We start from the raw sequence: 21,968 nt of genomic DNA, 5'->3' as shown, positions 1-21,968 counted from the left end.
GAATGGAAACTCTCAGTTCAGCCTGTGGAAAGAGCAGAGTGCGGACAAGCCACAGAGGCTCCAGGCTGGGTACTCAGGAACAGGGTGTATCCATGCAGAAGCATCACTGCAAGGCCGCATTTCTTTCTAAGGGGAAATCAATGACAGCCCGGGATCCCATGAGAGCCATCCCCCCGGGTCTGCCTCCAGCCTGCATGCCACCGACAGGGCTAAGATGGAGATGCACAGCCGTCAGGGGCCGGTTAGCCCCCGGCTCACTTCTTCCTTGAGCCACCAATATGAGTCCAGCTGCAGAGCCAGGGAAGGGGAGCCCGGGGCTGAGGTTTGGGCCGATCCTCCCGCCTTCCGCGCTCCCTGCCGGGGAGACAATGCAGGCGCACAGGGAGCCGGGGGGAGCAGGGGCAGAGGCAGGGCGGGGGGTCGGGGCAGATCCTGGAGCTGTGCCTGGGACAGGCTCCGCGGAGTTTCCCCGGCGAGTTCGGGAGTGCAGCGGGCCCAGCTTTGTTCCGGGGGCGGCCGGAGGCGCTGAGGGACCCGAGCTGCCCTCCAGCCCCCGGCACGGGCAGGAATGGAAACGGAGAAAACTCATCGCCATCGCTTACAAAGGAAAACGATTCTGGGGTCGCTCCCTCCCGCCCCCGCTAAGCCCTGCCAAGTGAGGTAGTTCGGGGGCCAGCCGGGCTCTTCCCAGAGCATCAGCGTGCCCGGGAGGAGGGGGCCGTGTCTCCCCGACCTGCCGTGCCGAAACTCCCCCGCGAAGGCGGCCCCAGCCCCTGCACCGGCGAGCGGGGCTCTGCGGCACGGCTCCGCTCGGCTCCGCTCGGCACAGCAATCTCGGCTCGGCTCGCCCAGCGATCGGGGGCGGCGGCTCCCACCTCCCCAGCCCGGGCCCCGCTCACCTGTCCATTGTCCTGGCCCTGCAGCAGCTCCTTCCCCGTGGGGTATTTGATCTCCACGCCCGGGGTCTTGTCCTCCCGGTCTCCCGGGGAGCTGATGACGGAGCCGGAGATCTCGCTGATGTCGCTGGCGGTCTCGCTGTAGTTGTCCCCTCCGTCCAGCATGTCGTGCCGGCTGCCGCTCCGCGGGGTCCGGGACCCCTTCTTCCCCACGCTGTAGGCATCGAAGTCGATGGTTTTGTTCTCATAGGCCCCCTCCACGGAGGCGAACATTCCCCCGTATTTCTGTCGCGGTGTCTGGGCTGTCGTGCCCGGCCTAGCTAGATACACAGGCAGGTCATCTTCTTTATTCCAGTTCCTCTTTCTCTCGGCCATTCTCGCTGTCCGGATCTCTCTCTCTCTATCTCTTTCCCTGCCTCCCACTTCTTTGCACCTTCCACTACCGGGATAGGCTGTTAGTGACCATAAAAATGAATGGATGGATGCAGCAGTGGCGGAGCTGGGTTGGCTGGTGGGATCTCTTCTGCAAACGTTAGGGACCTCCCTCCCCCACCCACCCCCCCGGAAAAAAAAAAATTAAAAAAAGGAAAAAATTTTAAAAAAGGAAAATAAGAGAGAAAGAAAGAAAGAGAGAGAAATAAATCCGAGCGGGATTTAAAAATAGCCGTGTTAGTAAAGAGCACGTGAAAATAAAGTACAAAGAGCGGAGCGGAGAGGGTGGCAGAGGCAGGTGATTGGAAAGCCCCTGACGAATGGGAAGAGCAGCAGCGATTCCCGAGCAGGGACCGCAGTGCACAGCTCCCCCGGTATAGAATGATCCGGGGGGCGGGAGGCAGGGGGCGGAGGCAGGGAGGGAGCCCGCCGCATGCACACGCGGCCCGAGCCAACGGGGTCCTGCCCTGCGGGCGGGCGGGCGCCGGTTACCACTGCTGCGCGGCTTCGGGGTGGAATAAAAGGGACGCGAAAAGAAAAAGAGAAAAAGAAGAGGAAAACTCCGCACCTCCCCAGCCCCCCGGGCGAGCCGCAGGGAGTTTCTCCCACTTTGCTCGCTCACATTCCCCCGCCCCCCTCCGCGGGAGAGGCTGCGGCGGTGCCCGGGCGGGGCGGGGGGCGCGGCCGCAGCAGCCCCCGGGACGGGCCGGCGCGGCTCGGGGTCGGTCTGCGGCCGCAGGGCACAAGAGCGAGGGGTGGCCGGAGACTGAGGGGAAGCAGAACCAGCCTCAGGGCAGGGGGCTGGCGCTGTCCCTGCCGCAGCAGCTGGCGCCCGCGGGGGTGGTGGCGGCTCTGCTCCGCCCCGCCGCCCCCGGCTGCCGCTCCCCCGCTGCGGCGGCCCGGAGGTGCCCGACCCCTTCGCACGCCGCGGGGCCGGGGCTGCAGGCGGGGGCTACAGGCGGAGGTACAGGCAGGGGGCTGTAGGCAGGAGGCTACAGGCGGAGGTACAGGCAGGAGCTGCAGGCGGGGGGCTGCAGGCAGCCGGCGCCGGCCCTGACACGGAAGTGATCGCGCCGAGCGCTGCCTGAGCCGCCGGCGCCGCCACGGGCATGAGGAGCCGGCTCCGCGGGCCTGGGGGTGCGGCCCACGGCCCCTGAGCGTCCGCCGGGCCCTGAGGAAGGCGGGGAGCCGAGCGAGTCCCCGCGGATCCCCCTCAGGGCGGCTGCAGCGCGGCTCGCCCCCCGGAGCTGTCCCTTCAGCACCCCGGAGGCTCCCGGGCCCGCATGGTGCTTGCCTGACTTGGCCTCGGCAGAAAGAGACAAACCAGGGAGGGCTTCGTTTCACTGGGAGGGATCCGAGTTGCCAAAAGCAAAGGCAGGAGGAGTGGAGAGTGTGCTCCCCGCACAGCCCGCTTCAGAAAGTCCGTCCTTGCAGCCCTGCCTTACAAACATCCTGAGATTTGGTGCCTGAGATCATCCACCAAATTCACAAGTCCTTGGACACTCCTCTCCTGCACCTGCTGACAATCTCTGCAATTGTCACAGGCTTTGACTACGCCAGTAGTTACATAAGGGACATTTTCCGTTGCTCTGAAATAATATATTGGAACAAACTGGTCTGAGATTGATTATGTGACTAAGCAAGTTTGAAGTAGTGGATCAATCACATGGCCTGTTTACTGCTCATGTACAAAGTGATGTCTGAATACAAACCCAGCCACACTGCACTGTTGTCTTTGGTCCCCGGGCATACCTGGTGGTCCCAGCATGAGAAAAATCACAAGTAACTAATTGCAAATCAGGAAAAGTGGGAGGTTAAAGAGAGAGGTCCCTGGGATTTCATCAGAAATGAGTCCAGATAATCATCTTTCTTATTAACCCGTGGACGCAAACCGTGTGAAAAAGCAGTGATGTGACATACCTGAGCAATGCCAAAATACATCCAAGGAAAACTTTATTTTCTGCATTTATAATCCAGTGGGACCAGCTGTCTTAAATGCTGCATGTGCATTCAACACTATAGGTGTTCACATGAGGGGTTAGTAAGATAGTCAACATTTCTTTTATTATTGTTTATCAGCACACTGATTTTAGTCAACTGACATTTCTGAGCATATATCACCCAGGATTCTACAGCTCACTTTATAAATCAAATTTCCAGATTAACACGTTAATATCATAGAGAGGCTTCACTGGTGCATGTGAAAAATAATAATTATAGCTTGTAGGATATTGCTTCATTGCTTCCTTGAAGTCTTCTCCTGTATGGGCAAATATTGCTTTTTTGCAGCTGATGGTAACATTGAGATTTATTGATCAGGCTGGGGGAAAAAAATCAATTTTTTCCTACACAGGACACCAAACCCTGTCAGTTAGTGAAATATGGAATGTGGTACATGGAGGGAGTGTGATGTGTGATTTGCCTGTCTTTGCAAGTATTGGAAAAATATTCACTTTATGAGTTATTTCTTTGTAATCAAGAGATTAATTTGACTTTCCAGAATAAAAACTTCTGAAGGTCCCATAGTAGGTCCAATATGCTGCATATTGCATACATCTGCTAAAAGAAGAGCATTTTTATTTATCATCTATAAAGCTAAGAAAGATGGACTCTGTTTACACTTGGGATCTAGTTAGATAACACTGTTCTGGTTTCCAGAGCACTCAAGATTTTTTAAATAATAATAACAAAAAAAAGAATAATGCTATTTTTAAGTATTAAGTCAGGAGACTCATATTGGTTCTGATACATAAGGAGATCACAAGACTCAGAGAACATGTCAGATCAATGCTTTAGAAAACAGCATTAAACTTTCAACCTAGAAATAAGCATAAAATAACACCAGAGTCTGTCTTTGCTTTTAAATGTTTTGTGTTTTCTTCATACCATAGCCCTTAGTTTACTAAAAACTAGTCTCAGTCACCAGATGCATGCCATTCCTTTGTTAGGTGAGAGATCAAATTGCAGTTTAAGGTGCTACAGTAGCAGATTCAGATGCATCCTGATGCCCTGGCATCCTGAGTGAGCTTGCCTAAAAGCAAGTATCCAGCTTTGCAGAAATATATTGCTTTGGTATATTCTCTGCAGACAGTGCATCTCATCCTATTTTGACATTGCTTGATGAAAAGAGGACTGAACTTGACTGAAAGTGCACCATCTTCTATGGGACCTTTATTCCAAATAAACTAGATGAGTGATAGCAGCAAACCTACAGACATACCTGCTTCACACTGCAAAACCTACAACATCTTGCTGGATAAAACCCCAACAAGAAGGGTGTCACATACCTTGGCTTCGTTTGTAGCTGAGCTCTTCCTCCAACAGCGTGAACATCATGAGCTAGAACAGGACTTCCCTGGTGCAGGGCCTCAGAGAATGTAAAATGTACATTTTGTGTACACTGACATATTTTCTGAAAAATCCCTTTGTCAGGATCTTTTCTCCTGAGAAGCTGGGAAGCATCAGCTTCTCCATGTTTTGCTTCTCTTTGGAGAACTGTTTACCCAGCATGTGAATTGTTTTTAATGCATGGCCAACCACAGCCAGCTGTGTCAGACTCTCTGAGTCAGTGACGAGATTTTATTGCTCGTTCTTTGCTGGCCTTCTGATGTCTCCTTTCTCTTTCTTTAGTATAGTTTTAGTATATAATTTTCTTTTAATATAATATATATAATAAAATAATAAATCAGCCTTCTGAAACGCAGAGTCAAGATTCTCATCTCTTCCCTCAATCCTGGGGACCCTCAAACACCACCACAATTTTGCACCTATTTTTTGCTATTGTGCATTTTACAACAGAATCATCGGACCAAAAAAGGCACAAACAGTCCAAGGGAATCCACGTGAGAGACACGAGTTCTCCTTCTTCCAGAGGAGTGACTGGAGTTGCCAAGTCACAGAGCCTGTGTGCTCTGTGGGACTGCTGTGTCTCTGCCAGCAGGATCCTCCTCCCCCCACACAACCCCATCCCATGGATTGGTGATTTGAACTGAATCCAAAACACAGCTACGAGCTGGGGATGGCTCAGGTTGCCCATGAGCAGTGATACAGCCCATAGTATTCTGCCAACTCATATTAATTCCACTAACTCAGCAGAAGCTGAATGGCAGCTCCTCCACCAAAAGGAGCGAGAGCTCGGGTGTAACAATTTCCTTACCCTGTTAAAAGATCAGGCAGCCCCTTCCTCAAAACTGAGACTTCCTGGGTTGCTACCCATGGATACAGTTGTATATAAAACTGTATTTCAGAAGCTCTGTCACCATTTTAAAGTTAAAATAATAAAATTATAATGTTTTTAATTTAAAATATGCATACATTTAATGTACAAAATTATACAAATTATACATTTAGCTAACATAGAAAAATACATCTTGTTAACAAGATAAAATGTCAACATATCTTACATAATTTGTGAGAGTTACAAATCTGTGATCATCAAGTAGACTTTGTGACTTCATTACAATTCTGTATCCTCCTAGTTACACTGAGTATTAACACATATGTACAGTTGATATCAATGGCAAATGTCTTAGAGTGGAAATCTTTGCTGAAGAGTTATCCAGAAGGCTTTAATGAAACAGTTAAAATATGAGTGGCCTCTTTTATACTATTGAAGCTTCTCACATAGCCAGAACTAATGTGACACCCAGTGACAGGGTGGTCATGGGTCAGAGTTTAAACTTTTTGCATTTATTTACAAACACCCCTCCCTCCCCAGTCTAACTGCTACACCTGCTTAGTAAGTGTCACAACATAAATCCCAGCTTTTTTGTGCATTCTTTGGTACCTCTTCAAATCCAAATTTGTGGCCCTAACAACTGCCCTTCATGACTTCTGGTTACCACTCCTCTGTTGGCTGTGCAAAAGTGTTAAACAGTTGTACAACACTAGAGCTCAAAAGGCAAGATCTCCGTACATTATTCATCCCAGATTAGTCATAAATACCTCAGGAGGTGGGGAGATACTTTTGTTTCAGTCAATAAATATGTGCAGCAATTCTTCACTCCTTATTTAATTTACATGGTTTCCTTTTTCAAGTTCCAAACAAAAGACAGAAGTGTAAAGTTATAAATAAGCTATAAAAATCTTTTTCATGCTGGGCCTTGTCTTACATACTGTGAGCCACATAATGATTTTCTTTTAACTATTTACAAATTCTTTTAAACTTGCTTGTCATCACAGGGAGCAAAACAGAAGACCACCACCAGTCTGATTTTCAGGCCTTCTTTTTTTTTTTTTGTTTTTTTATTGGTTTTTTTTTGTTTTGTTTTGTTTTTTTTTTAACTTAGCTCTGTACCAATAAATTGTTCTTAATTCCTTGAAGATAAAATTCACTCATGAGTTAAAAGCTTATTCAGCTTTTCCTAAGAGCTGCTTAGGACCATCAGTGAGTGGTACATGAATTGCCTCATGCAGGCTTTTTTGGCACTGGAGTGGCTTTCATCTGTTAGTTACATTTTCCCTCTTTTTGAATAAGACCACAGTTCAGAGAGTAGAGAAATGTAGTTGTTTGGCATCGGTTGGCACACTGCACAGGAACCTCTCACATTGGAATTTACATTTGCATATTCATATTCCCAAAGCAAGAGTCCACGTTACAGAGAAACAATAGTGAACAGAGATTTATACCACAGATCCCAGCAACTCCAAATCAAGGCAGGTGTCCAAAACTACTAATCTCTCTTTTCCTCTCCTACAACATTAAAGAGAACATGATACCCACATATCTACCACATCTGAGAATTTCTTAAGCCAAGTAGAAGCAAGCATGAAATCTTGGTCCCAAGAAACCCTGTGGAAATTTGCCAGTAAATGATACAAGCATTTAGTCCAGTATATTTAAACTTTCTCCTTTTTTCTTTTTTTCCTCTTTTTTTTCCTGCCTTTAACTGCAACTTGCAACTTTCCTAGTATGGACCCCAACTGTAGAATTTAAGTTAGTTATATTTTTAGATTATATCCTATACAAGAAATAGTATACTCTCTTTCCTAACATTTCTACAGGGGCAGAAATTCCTGTCCATAATCCCATGGCTACTGATTTCTAATGCAAATATATTTAGAGCCAAAAGCACAATATATTTTAAAGGAATTCTTCTAAAGCAGGAAAGAGGTTTGAACAAGTTTCTGTAATCCTAGGGCCTGTTACCCCTCTGCCTCCTTAAGGCACTAAAGGATTTCCAAAGGATTAGTGGCAAAACCCAGCCTGCACATGTCCCTCCCTCCACCCCATAACCACAGTAAATTCAAATATTAAAAACCTTCATCTGCAAGTGAGAAATACAGGTAGATTTATGAAACACAAAAATCAGAATTTCCACTTTTCAAAAGGCCACAAGGACAAACATCAGCCATGCTTTAGCAGGCAGCTTATCCTGGGAACTCTGCTGTGTATGTGACACACTTCCCAGCAACTGCATTATTCTGAATATAACGTGATTATCACGCCAGAGTCAATCATTGTACTTGCAGCATTTGCCAACCATAGTGGTGTGAAGAACAGAATTTGGGATTTAAAGGTCGCTTAAGGAGCAACCTGTAATCTGTATTTTCAATATCCTCAAATGGTCTGTACAGTAAAGTATACATAAATAAGTGAACTGCCAAAGAAACCATATTTTCCATGTAACATTGCCCATCTTTTCTAATTAGGGTGACAGAAGGAGATTGCATTTACTCATAGAACTTAGCAGCATCTTAATTTTGACTAAAGAATTTGGCCAAAACAATGTTGTGCATAGAAAGCAATCAGAACAAAGCGCCCAATTTTTCATTCTCTGAAGGTTTACCATGAAATGACAATACATGTAAAGCATGTCCTGGTAACTCTACCATAGATAGCATGTTAAACAAGTTAACTTCTGTTTAGTGAAAGAAACTCAGACTCACTAACAAGTAGACAACAACACTTCTCACTGTAAGGCAACTAGAAAATAATATCTAGGCTTTCTGTCTTAGCTAGCAATCTCACATGAAAAGTTTACTGCTTTCTTCCACTGATTTGAGGTAAAGTTGGGCTTTTACTTCCCAGTCCTCAGCCACATGAAACACATCCACTGGTCTATCAATGTAATTAATAAGCAGACCTTTCCTATATTGGTTGGACAATTTTTGTATGAGGAGGCAGTAGAATTTCAAGAACAATGTGGTACAAACCACAAAGAGTGAAGAGTGCTCTACATTCCTTACTCTAATTGTTCTAAAATGAAACCAAAAGGCAGAAAGCTTAAGATGTTACAAAATGGATGACTTAATCATAAACATTTATAATTGATAGTGGGAGATTTTGCATAAATACTAGGAAAGAGGCCTGATATTTTAGTTCAACACTTAATTCAGAAGAAAGAAGTAGGGTTTAATTGCCTGAGTGTTGTAGAAATTATGTATGTTTTCATGTGGATAGTATGCAAATGGATAGAAACCTACACATATGTCATTGCTTTATTTTAGGAACTTGTAGTTAAGCTTCACATGTTACCATGACAACATGTCATCTTGTTACTAATTGTAATCTAGAAATGCACATTACATTAATCTGATTTGGGATTCCACGGTTTATTCTTCTGCTTCTTTTCAGAGGATATCTGTAATTACTGGGCAACTACACGTTGTAAAGACAGCACGTCCTAGCAGCTAGCTCAATGTTAAAAAAGCAAAAGAGAAATACAAGACAAAAAACAGTTTTCAAAACTGAAAGTGCATTCCAATGTAGGAGTTTGAGAGCAGCTGCTGCCGTTCAGGTCAGCACAAGTATTGCCACTGACTCAATAGTGCTGTGTGCCTCTAGTCACAGAATGGATGGAGGCACCCCCAGGCCTCCTCAGGCACAGCTCTGGTGTCTGCACTCACATCTCCCTGCCTTCCCAAGGGGCTCCCAGAGGTGAAGAGTGGGGGTTGTGGTGTGTAATCTGTATTGGGCAGCACGGCTGCAAAATGTGTTTGTGTCATACGTGCTGCTGCCAACCAGAGTGCACAAAAGGGCCTCTTTCAGGAGAAGCATGTGTGCTTGCAAGTGTTTTATCTGAAAGTTAAATTCAGTGTGGTCTATTCATGTGGTTGAAATACTCAGAGTATCAGGACAGAGCACTTTGATGTTCCAAGTGCCTCTCAGCACACACGAAGATCATTCCCAATTCCAACTTTGCCTTGTAAAAAATGCCATTCTGTCTCATTTGCTAAACAGTTTGTACCCTCAAGTACCACATTCTCAGATATACTAAACATCCCAACTCAGATCAAAGGCTCTTTCAGGAATGCTCAAAGCCACACAAGGCTGAAGATACTGCATATCCACATAAGCAGACCCATGAAGATGGAGATTGTGCTTGGTAATTGCTTTAAAATGCAAATGCTGAGATCCCAAGAAAACAAAACAAAACTCAGATTCAAACCACACTTTGGGCTGGTGTGCATGGCCAGCTTCTACTACAGCAGGTGGCTGAAATGGTGCAGATGGCAACTTAGGGCAACTTCTCACTTTTTCCCATAACGGAGCAGCTGCAGTCACCTTCAGGCCAAACCACATTTTATCCATCCTTCAGAGCTCTACTGCTTCTTCTGTGTGACTGATACATTCTTCCCTGGACAAGAGGAAGGAGGAGAAATAGAAAAGGAAGGGGAAAAAAGACAAAAACATAAGGTAAGTATCTGTATTTTCACAATTTAGGGAATTGTGTGTGTTATTCAGCCAAGGTGAAAATAAAGCATTTGGGAAACAGTGTGCCCAGGTGCTTCCATACAAACACAGCAAAATGGCAGCATATTGTAGAAACTGAACTGTTCAAAACATGTTGAGACATTCTCCCATGATTTACTGATTAGGGGAAAAGCACATTCCATGCCTTTCCGTTTTGCTAGTCCTTCTTGTCCACAAGACAAAATTCCATTCATCAATATGGAAATAAACATTCCCTGCCATCTTCCCAACCATAACCCACTTGGCAGGAATCTACAGAAGTATCATGGATAAAGTTCAGCTCATGGGATGACAGCCATCACAAATCCAACTTTCCAAGTAAGTCCTGTTTCTATGACTCTTCTCAGAGAAATAATCAACATTTGCGTCCTTCCTCAGATATTAAATTTCAAAGCCTACAAAACATTTTCTCAGGCTTTACAATTTCCAGTGAAGCTGTCATTATTAGTGTTAAACATCACCAGTGATGCACTGCCTGCAAACGTAACTCTGGCTAAAACTTGATATGTACTGGAGAAACACACACATAAGTACATCAGGAGTACAGGAGATGATAATAGCATAGATAATTTGGTTAAAAATATTATATTGCAACTATTATTATAATAAATGGCTGGTAATTAACTGTCAATACTAAAATGCATCCCAGTCACCAACATGCCCCTCAAAAGAGAAAAATTAAAAATCAGGAAAGAAAAAAGCCTTCATGGCTTATACTTCAGGGTGGAAAGATTTTTCCAAGCATGAAGAACAGAAATGAAGAAAAATTCTGAGGAGCAAGGCAAAGTAATAAAGGGGAAGACATTATTTTTGGAGACGCAGCTGGATTGATTATTGTAGGACATAAAACCAGTGAGATATGCAAGAGTCAGTCACTGATCCAGGAGAGTGTCAGCTGGGCAGGAGGACATCAATGATTCTGAGTGATGAGAGGCATTTAGAGCCCTTGCATACTCCCTAGTTCAGCTCTCCATCCTGGATCAGAAACTGGTAAATATTCAGACTTGCTTTTCATTCAATACAACACCAGAAGCTTTCTGCAGCCTTCCTAAGACATCATACGTTAGTTCTGCTTCTGCTCTAGGTGCATCCAAACAAAATTTGGTTTGGAATTCCTTCTCTTTGCATCATTTAGGAAAGTCCAGGCTGTACTGCAAACAAAGAAAATCCATTGCAGTTCATTCTTATTTCCAGGCAAAGAAAGGGAACACTACTAGTGTCTCCATAGATCACCTTCTTTTTGATTAATGTCTTTGTAGCCTAAATGCAATCAAAACAACACTCAACAGAACCCACTTCCAGCCTTTGCTATCCACACCTTCCAAGGATTTTTCAGGACATCAGGTACTTTTTAATTTCTAACTAACATTACAAAGAGAAGTATGACTTAGTACCAGCAGAGCTGGCCTTGCATTTTGGGATAGTGTGAAACACGTCCCTGTCTCTTCCAGTCATACATGAAGTCTCTTTTCTCTGACCCTGTCACTGTGCATAAGCTCTGGGGAGGATCAGGAGGGTGAGTCTCTAGATTTAACTTTATTTTAGAAGGCAGAGAGGTTGCAATTTTAGTTCCTCAATTGGTTGCAGAGGAGCTACCCACTGTTACCAGTTGTCAGTTTATTGTTCAAAAGGAAGAATGTCCCTAAAGTATCAGGGATAGTTGTAATGGAAAACTATCCTTGTAAAACTATCACTGAAAACTGGTGTGGCTAGAATAATGGAAATCTGTTTCAAACTTCATTTATTCAGTGAACCTACATTTGTTTGCACTTTAGTGATCATTACTTTTGTTATCCATCAATTTAAATTTAAACTAAGTTCTCTAATTTTCCAAAATTGGGTTCAAAGAATATTTGTCAAACATACAGTGCTAGACTAAGAAAATTTACAAATGTAAAATCATTATTTGCATAATATTTCCTTCAATTTTTATTATATTTTCCTCAAAACATTAGCTGCGAATTATTCAGTCTCTTTTGTCAGACTCTTCACTTTCTCTTTCATTCTTTTCATCCTCTTTGTCTATCCTTGTGCCTTCTTATGTGAATTATCCACCCCCTTCTTTCATTGTCCACAAGAAGTCTTTATGAAACCTTTTGTTCCTTGCAGTTTTATTTCTCTGACAAATTTATCCTCCACCCTTCTCTTATACATTTTTTTTCATACCACTTATCTAACTAAGAAGTGTGGAACATAAACCACTACTGAATTGTTTTGTAATTACTCTGGTCAGGGAGAAATTCTCTCTTGTGAAATGCTTGAGGAAAATAAGAAAGGTCTTCATGATGTTACTTTACCAAAGAAAAATATCGACCAAGCATTTCCAGGGCTCAAGCACAAAGGTGCAGTTTCTAACCATGCATCACAGAGATTAAAATCCAGTTGAGTATTTATCAATACTGTACCTAAGAGTTTTAGCATGGGTATTTCTGATGCTCAGAAATTTGCTGGCCTCCTATTCTTTGGCAGGACTAAAGCACACAGTTGAGCAGTGATGCAGAGGCTGGGTTTGTGCTCCTTCACATCACTAGCAAAATCAATTTTAGTCACCAACACAAAAAGCTGCTAATATAGAAGGTCATTAAACAAAACTGATTCCTCTGTGACACTGGAATCTCAAAGGAAACCTTGAAACATAAAGGTGATGACTGTGCACTACTCTCTAAGCCAGGACCAAATAACTTCCAGCATAACAAAGATCAGTGATCCATATTCATGCACTCACTTGATGTTCTCCAATCTTTTACCACCTCTGGGAGGCACCAGCATTTCTTTGTTCTAGCTGCTCCCAATCCATCATATCTGTACTTGTTCATCCTGTGCTAAGTGTCAGGAAATTGTAAGACCACAGGACAAACCTCAGAAGGTGATTTAGATCAACCTACTCAGAGCAGAGTCATTCCAAAGTCAGAACAGTTTGCTCAGGGTTTACCTAATCAAAGCTTGAATAACTCCTGGGGTAGGGTGCACAGCCTTCCCGGGCAGCCTGTCCCACTGATGGGGTGTCCTCAGGAGGGAAATGCTTTTCCTATGTCCAGTCTGAACTTCTCTTGTTTCATCTTATGGCCACTGTGTCTCACCCTCTCACCATGCATCACTGTGAAGGGCCTGGCTCTCTCTGCTCTGTGATTCTGTTTCTCAAAGCTGGCTCTTCCCCAGGTGAACCAGCCTAGACCCCTTAGTCTCTTCTCACAGGACAAGCAGTCAGCTCCCTCAAGTATCTAAAATATCATTTTTAAGTAATCTTAGAGAGCTCATAATGGTGGAAGAAAACTAGTGCTGACCATCTCCTAAAGACAGCTATCCTGCTGGACTCCTCCACTCCAGCTGCCTGGAGAGCAGAGCTCTGTGCCCCTGCCAGGGTCCGTGGTCTCCATCCTCTGCAGAGCACAAGGTGGATGGATGTCATCTTCTTCCCATTAAGAAGGTACAGCAGTAAAAGCTTTGCTAAAACTTTCAGAGTGTGCACCAAAGTCAGAAAGGAACGAGCCAATATAGAGACTTTAAATACAAACAACATCTGGAAGGAAGAACACTAAGAGCTGCAGGACTGTACACACAATCCTGAAATCTCAGAGAGTGTCTGTGCTCATTTAGATTGGAAAAGACTTTTCAGATCATTGAGCCCACCTGTAATGAATGCACACAAAGAATTTGAAGTTAAATAGTTCCTTCCATTTAGAAGACAGAAATAGTAAAAGGAGGGTGTTATTTTATTTTGGTCATCTGAAAGAAGACATGAGACATGGTGATACCACTGTAAAAACATGTTCAAATAATGCCTGATATCTGAAGTTTGGGTTTGGGTGGAGGACCATCATGCACTTCCAACTGCCCAAGTGTGACTTCAGAATATCAGTCAATGCATACTGGGGACATTTCCCCAGTGTGTAGCCCAGCATCAAACATCTCAAATCAGCAGTGGCTGCTCAATACCTCACCCTGATGTGCAGGGCCAGAAACACCACATTTCCATTGGTTTGCAGCACTAGAGGTATTTAAAGTAAAAGAAACTGCAAAATTCAAGGAAATGATAAATTTTCTTTCTATCCAACAAAGAAATCCATATTTTTGCTATTTGTGAAAAAATATTTGAAGAGGATCCTATGCAACACCTATAAAGAGTTTCTGCTGTAAATATAAAAAAGTACTCTGCTGTGCTGCCTCTGCCCTTAGCAAGGGTCACAAATTATCCTTTCTTTAGAACCAATGAAGCACCACTGGTTTCTATGACTGTGTAGGAGCTAGAGTCGCAAAATGAAAGAAAATGTCAGGCAAGAGGACTTGTGCTATTCTTAAATATATTATAATGTAAGTACAGATATTTTACTTGGTCTAAATTATATCATCATTAGAATCCAGTCATTTTATAATTTCTATTAATTACAGAAAATCAATGTGTCTGTGGCAAGCACACACTTTAACAGGAAATTATCTACCATAAATTGTTTAATATGTGTTTTATGGTACCTTACTTTAAAATAGAAACATCTTCATTTAGAAAAAAACTGATTACTTGCAAATAGGAAAACTGTAAAAAACGAAAGTGATTACAAAAAGGAAAGGCTGGAAAGCTGCATTTTGCAATAATACACATGGGATGCCTCAGCTGTTTGGTAAAGAAGTGCTATATAACTAAGAGCATGGTCTTTACAAAAACATTTGATTTCTGTGCTTGATAAAAAAAAAGAAGATCAAGTAGTATTCAGTGCAGTCTTCTCATTCACAAATTGCTGCTTCTAAAATGCATTTCTATTTGATGGATTCACTTTGCAGCTCAAGAGGTGTGAATCTCATTAAACTCTCAATGAAGACATATTGATCCCAAGCATAACCAATGGCCAACAGAGCTTGCCTATATCTCGGAGGAAAAGAATTGCAGCCAAGGGGAAAAAACCCAACAACCAACTAACCAACCATGAATACTGAAAACCCCAAATAAATTATGTTCTCTTCTGTTAGAAAATTGTATTATGTATTTCTACATTCTTGTGCTTAATAAAGGTATAAAATACTAGAAAAGGTTACATATATAGATCTCATTCAACGTAATTTCTCTGGCTTTATGTCAGTTTCTTTCATATCAAACTAATGGTGTAATTCTGGAAAAATGCATTCATGAATGATAAATGAGCCTTGTCTTACTCAACTCTATGGAAAATGCATTATTTTCATCAACAGTAGAATATGGGCAATATACAACAATACAAGCAGTGCTGCTATTTAATGCTACAGAGCTCTTAATAAAAATGTAACACACACAGACTCATTTTCACACTGCTTGGAGAAGAACAACTTAGGAGTCTTAATTAAGGTTGGGTGACCATAGTGAAGAGGATCTGCAAATGTGAATCTTAGAGATGTGCAGGGACAGTTAAACTCACTGCTGTGCTGAATGTCATTCTGGGAGTTAATATCTTCTGTTAATGGCCTATCAATATATCTATAATATATTCACTTTCAAAAAATATATTCTAGAACAATATCCCTGCAATCCTTTGCAGCTCTGAGACGCAAATGCTTGCAGAAGATCCCTGATGTCTAACCTCCAACTCATCAAATATTCCACAACTTTGCAGGCAGTAACAGCAGTAACATACACACACTTCTGAGATCAATTGCTAACCCAAAATCCCCAACAAGCAGCCAAGGATAGCTAGCTTGCCAAGAGGCTCAGGGTGAAATGTGCTGATATGAGGCAGTTCAGCAATTTAAAATGACATACTAGGAAACCTTGAAGATTGATCACAGATTGTTGGAACACACACATAAAAAAGGAAAAACCATCTGGATTTTTTTTAAAGATAGTCTTCATCCAGTGCTAGTCCTTATCAAAGAGTGGCCTTATTCCAATTTAAAATAAGAAACAATTAAAACACCTTTGTATTCAAGGGAACTTCCACAGGACTCCATTTACTTTGCTGATTTGATTTTCCTATAATGGCACTGCCTCATTTAGACAGCTCCAAGCCTTTATTAGCCTTGTAAACATAACAGCATTTATTAAATGCAGGAGCTTTTTGTGGTAAATTATGCACATGAACTTAATGTTATTTACATTTATCCCATTAAGACAATCATAACAGATTTAAAAGCTAATGTAAATGAGTTAACATCATACTACAGAGACAGTAAAAGTGTGACATGTCCAAATATGACGGCAGAGTGGTACCTTCTGTGTATCAGGCACATTGCTTTTGAGAAGCATCTCACAACAATAATGCAACCCAGTACAATGAAAAAGCAAATTCCAGAAGGATTATCTTATCAAGTTAAAAATGAAGAAAACCTCCATCATGTGCATGTTTTGCTGAAGTTAAAGAAGTGAGTATTATCAAGAAATTACCTGCAATAACAGACAGCAGGAACAACCCACAACAAATACTTCAAATTTAATATAATTCACTGTGTGCTTTAGTACTGTAATGCACCCAGTTAAACACGGTGCTCCTTCCAGTGCTGAAAATGTAACAGACAGATTGACCCACAAGAGTCCCACAGCCTCCCTCCCCTGCAAAAAAATGCAATAAAAGTGTGTTCAACTTGGTTAATTTCACATTCTTCCCCTTTCAGTTTCTCAGGGAGGCACCCTTAACATAGAAATCATCATGGTAAGATGTGTACAACACATCTTGTGGTCCCATTCCCCAAATATACAGACTGTAGCATCAGTCAGCAGACTGATCTTGCACTATACTAACTGCCTCCTCTCCTATCTGCTGGCAGTGTGCAGTGTCATGCTCACAGAGCAGCTGTAGAACACCACTGGAACAGATAAATTTGCAATAGGTAGCAGCCATGAACCTTCTAAGTACAGCCATGGTAATATGAAAAACCTGCTGGGATTGAAGAGCACAAATTGTGAGCAGAACAAAATAAGGCCCTTGGAAGTGGAGGCTGTTTGAGTCCTTCAGTCTCTGGAACATGCTGCCTCCTTCCTAGATGAGCCTCCCAGGCACTTCTGCTCACATCTGCATGGTAAAACTGCACACAAGTCTGAGGGCTGTATTCATCTAAGGCACAGCACCCTTTGGGCCAGACGGGCTTTGTCCTGGGGACACCAGTGATGCCTGCAAATGCAGACCTGCCCATTGTCCTTCAGTAATTTTAATTATCTGAAAAGCACTTCAAATATCCTACAGAAAACCATTAATTTAAATTATTTGACTTAGGGGAAGTCACAGGCTTTTTTTTTTTTTAAGTCAAGGTCATTAAGAATAGCTCACTCAATATGAGACAAGATTTTATGACTCACAGGAGACTGGAAAAATCAGCAGCAACACTGCATATTTAAAGTATAATGTTTAGTCATCAAAGACACTTTCAGAGTTATTGCCTCCTCCTTAGACACATTTTTTTAATTGCTACAACAGAGCTGCATCAGTAACAAAGATATATCTTCCCCTAAAATGCACAGTCATAGGAGTAAGTGATCAGCAGGTCTGCCTTGCTGCTATCAGCCTAAGAAAAACAGGCAAGTGAATTCACATTTCAACAAAGCATTTTTCATCTCACAGCCTAGCCTCTCCAACCACGCAGGGAATAATGATGTATATGCATCCAGAGCAGATTAAACAGCATCTGAAGAAGAGGATTTCTAGATGCTCTGCACCCCAAAGCAAAATAGGAAGACACAAATATTTGAACATCACTGTTTTGCTTTGTTTTCCTTCCCTGATCTTTATAAAGTCCTGAAAAATGCTGGTATAACTGCTAGAGTAGGTCAGATTTTAATTTTTTAAAATAATAACCAAATAACCAAAGCAGTATCATTACAAGTCTGTGAGCAATCATAAGTTTTCTGTTCCCAGATGAACGCACTGCAGATTCGGGTGTCAGCCCTGTCAGACAGGCACAGAGGATGCACAGCTGTGGTTCCAGGATCAGGAGGGTGATGGTACTTTTGAACATTCCATGGCAGAGCCAGACACACCACTTGTCACTTCCAAAGCCTCCAGACCAACAGTGAACCAAGTCCAGCCACAGAAATCTAAACACTGCAGAGTTTAATGACTGCAACACATTGCAGTTAAGTTGCAGTTACTGCATCGTATTTTAATGCACCACCCACAGCAAAAGCCTAGATGGTTTTATCACTAATTAAACTTCTTGGAAATTATTCAGTAAAAGGAAAACATCTGCTACTCCCATTGATATTTACAGATGCAAATCAAGCTTCCCTGGACCAGCTTTATCCCTGTGATGGAGGATTCAGCATGCAGCATATGACCTACATAGCAAGAATTCGAACTTTGTTATAATGCTGTCCCCCTGAGCACTGAAAAATTTGGAAATCAGACAAGATGAACACAGTGGCCCAGATTCTCTCTGTCATTTGGGCAATTTTGCATTGCATCATTAGTACTAATTCACCCTGCAGGGGCCACAGTCATGACAGTGAGCCACAGGGCCCATCATCCTCCAGCTGTATGTCTAGGAAAAGCAAGAGGATGCTCACCTTTCAGGGCTCCCCAGCTGCTGAAACATCCCTCTGTAGCTGTAGATTATAAATATAAATTACAGCAACCTTTAGGATGCTATAACTCACATTGGCAATACCTACTGAATTTTGAGTACATGCTTGGGGCTCGTGTGCCCAGAAAATTCTCCTGTGCACACTGTTTGGACCAGTATCTCAGACACACACCTCTGGGTCAATCCTAAAACAAGCATGGGAAGAAAGGAAAAAACACAGGATACCAACATGTATTTCTTCTACTTTGCCAGCATCATCATTTTAGCCACTATGTCAGTCAAGAGCCTTCCTGGAATAATCACATCTTGCAATACCTTCAGGACAGCTGGGGTTTGTAGGCCATCTGACTGCAGGCAGGCTGGTGCTGTGTGAAGAGCTGCAGGTGACCCACATCCCAACTTCAAAGGTACTGGAATAGTGGAATTATCTCTTTGTCCTCTATTCTGCCTCATTGAGCTTTGTACCCACAATATCAAAAGCAAAGGGCTGCAGGACCTCCAGAATCAGGTGACATATTAGGATTTCTGTGTTGGATTACTAAAAGTGGTCAGAAACATTTTTAATGGTGCATTTGACTTTGATGACACTGCAGAAATCACACTCAATTTCCTGCCAGGTCCTCTTCAAGTGTATTCCTGACAAGTTGACAGAGAGTGGGAGTTAGAAAGAAGTTATTGCTCCAGGATTATCTCAGAGATTGCAGAGTTCCTAAGCTGCTGGCTCCCCTACAGATCTCATTAGGCAGGATGCCAAGAAACTCAGAGCAGAGTATCTCTGCCCATCAACTCCAAGGCTGCCAGCTCTCTGTTAGCTCACCAGGCAGAAAGAAAAGAAGAGAGCCTGGAAGCCCTGGAAATGTCTAACTCCTTGGCACCCTAGGCAGCCAGAGGATCCAGACAGAATTCCTCAAGCTGGGGACCGCAGAGCCTCATGTCTCTAGTTCTAGATATCAGTACCTTCAGACTAGGTGATTGTCATAGGTCCCCTCCAACAGAAAAAAAAATCTATTTTATTCACTAAGAATGGAAAAAAACACTAATTTTCATTTCAAATCAGAATACAATCAAATTAAACAAATCCATAAAAATCCTCTGCAAATTGGCATGAACTTTTTTCATGCTGCACCACTTGAATAATAGGCTGTTATGGCTGGTGTACAACACAACTTGTGGTCCCATTCTCCAAAAATCCAGACTGTAGCATTAGTCAGCAGACTGATCTTGCATCATATTCACTGTGTCCTCTCCTATCCTCTTTGTCCCAAGTATTTGAGCCCTCCCAATTTAAATTTAAAAACCAAGCCCCTTAGGGATTAACATGTTTTGTGGAGTTTCCCATTGTAAATATGCCTGGATTTTCTATCTTTGTGTAAACTAAATTGGATAGGATTTATTTTTCTGAAACTCCTATTACCACAAAGCTCTATATGCAGGTCAGCAGGCTTATGTAACAATGATGCATCTGGCTCTCTGTCCCACATAAGTAAGGCAGAATATGCTGTGACTGCTACCTAACCTTGTGCACTGCTCATCAAAGGCTCACATCCATCTTTTTTTTTCCTGTTAAGGGAGATCCACAGAAACCACATTTGTCCAAAGATCAGCTTTTCCAAAGACCTCTAATCATTACATGTTCTCCACAGAGTGCTTCCAAACAGACACACTGGATCATTTTCATAAAGCTTTTAAATTTTTTTTAATTCACTAGTGCTCATCTATTCAAGTTAGTTTTGTTTCTGGAAATAAGGTATTTTGATTTAATTCATATTAGTTGTATTTTAATATAATCTTTTAAACTTAGTTGTTATCTTGTGAGTTCACTCCAGCAAATATTCTTGCAGCTGCTTCTTGCTCTGCATTTTCCTTTGACCTTTTCCATTTTGTCACACATCCACCAGTCACCCCAATGAAATGTTCACGGAAGTGGTCAGGGATTCATACATGTATGTCCAGAGGGCACAGCATGGAACAGTCCATCCACTCTCAGATGTTGTAAAAATCTTCTCTCCATTAAAACTAGGTCAAGGTATCTTGCAGGGATAGATACACAAGGGAACAGCAAGTGCCCAGCTCTCATGCTGAGGGGAAGCATGCACAGATCCATGACACGCTCATACATACATACATGCATACCTGAGAACAGCAATTTTGCCCTGCTGCAGCAGGCACAGTGATGTGCTTTATTCAGCTATCAAATACAGGTAGACATCTATGCATATCCCAGGTCTAGATCAAGTACATAACTCTAACTTGTAATTCTAGCCTCCAGCTAGTGTGGAAATGAAATCACTGACTTTCTATAAGGATGCAAATATGGTTACAATGCAAGGTGATCTACCAGGAACAGGGAGTGCAGCCATCTCCTGCAGAATGGTGGATGTGTCCAGAATGACCCTAAAGAAAGATCAGAGGCTGTTCTCACAGACAAGTCAGCACATCTAACAAGGACAAACCAGAAAGAACAAATAGGACTTGACACATAAACCAGCAGGCTGACTGACAGACAAGCCTTTAACACCTCTCAGGGGTACTGATGCTGAGGAGCATATGTGAAGGAGGATTCCCCTCCCATTACTCCCAAGTCTGAGACTTTTCAGAAGAAATAGTCTATTCTGCAGATATGACTTCATACTTGTTTTTTTTTTGTTTGCTTGTTTGGATTTTTTGGGGTTTTTTTGTCTAATTCCATTTTTACAAATAAAAAATTGGCACTAGGCCAGGACAATAATTCAATACCAAGTTCACCAAAACCAATGGTTTTCTCTGCAGAAGTGTAACACCAAAACTCCCTAAATCCACCTCTGTATTAACATCCAGAGCATGGCCTGTTTAGTTCATGCACAGAGCAGGCTCATCCATGAGCACTTGGATGCTTAGTTAATATATGCAGTGCTATACTGAGCCCAGTTAATCAACGCTGTCTATTCTAAAAGCAGAAAAAAAAATTCTGTGTGTCTATCACACTCCATCAGCTTTCCCCACTCACTTTAAGCAATTAGTTTCAAAGACTTCCTGACTAAATTTACATAAAATGCATCCTTCCCAACTACACTTTGTTAAAGCATTAGGCTATAATTTTATAAGGGGTTCTTGGAGATCAACAATGGCAAACAAGTACCAGAGATTACACTATGCCTCGAGCACAGACACTGGAATTTATGAGAGCAGCAATTTCCTGGATCACCTCATCACCTTCAATTGACTTAAATGCTTGTGGAGCAAGAATGTTATTTATTGTCAGAGACTTTCTGGGTCTGTCTGCAGGGAGATGCCTGTGGTTGCAGATGGAAGAGACAGATGAGAACAGCTATCAATGGGCATAAAAGTACAGTTGAAAGGTCAGGAAGACTCATTGGAAAACCTCTGAAAGAATGAACTTCAGTCATTTGCAAGGGGAGAGGGTGGAATGACCTATCTGGGTTTGAGGTCTAGGCTTCTGAGGGTCAAAATGTTTGGTTACCAGGGTTTTG

General features: G+C 42.7%; 2 protein-coding genes across 8 annotated transcripts in view; both read right to left on the bottom strand.

Annotated features, from left to right (window-relative positions):
- Positions 1–1,476, bottom strand: part of CRMP1 (collapsin response mediator protein 1) — a 50,380-nt gene extending 48,904 nt beyond the window's left edge. Inside the window, exon 1 of the mRNA XM_063157615.1 lies at positions 900–1,476. Coding sequence (XP_063013685.1) covers positions 900–1,271 — 372 coding nt within the window. The 5' untranslated portion in view covers positions 1,272–1,476. The remainder of the gene's footprint in view (positions 1–899) is intronic.
- A 5,339-nt stretch (positions 1,477–6,815) lies between these two features.
- JAKMIP1 (janus kinase and microtubule interacting protein 1) overlaps positions 6,816–21,968 on the bottom strand; it is a 230,248-nt gene continuing 215,095 nt past the window's right edge. For all 7 annotated transcript variants that reach the window (XM_063157598.1, XM_063157597.1, XM_063157601.1 and 4 more), the window contains one exon: positions 6,816–9,907. The gene's annotated coding sequence lies outside the window, so the exon portion shown is untranslated. The remainder of the gene's footprint in view (positions 9,908–21,968) is intronic.

The sequence above is a fragment of the Melospiza melodia genome, chromosome 5, assembly GCF_035770615.1.
Source record: "Melospiza melodia melodia isolate bMelMel2 chromosome 5, bMelMel2.pri, whole genome shotgun sequence".
Lineage (NCBI taxonomy): Eukaryota > Metazoa > Chordata > Aves > Passeriformes > Passerellidae > Melospiza > Melospiza melodia.
Note: the sequence above shows the minus strand (reverse complement) of the source record. Positions and strands in the feature narration are given on the sequence as shown.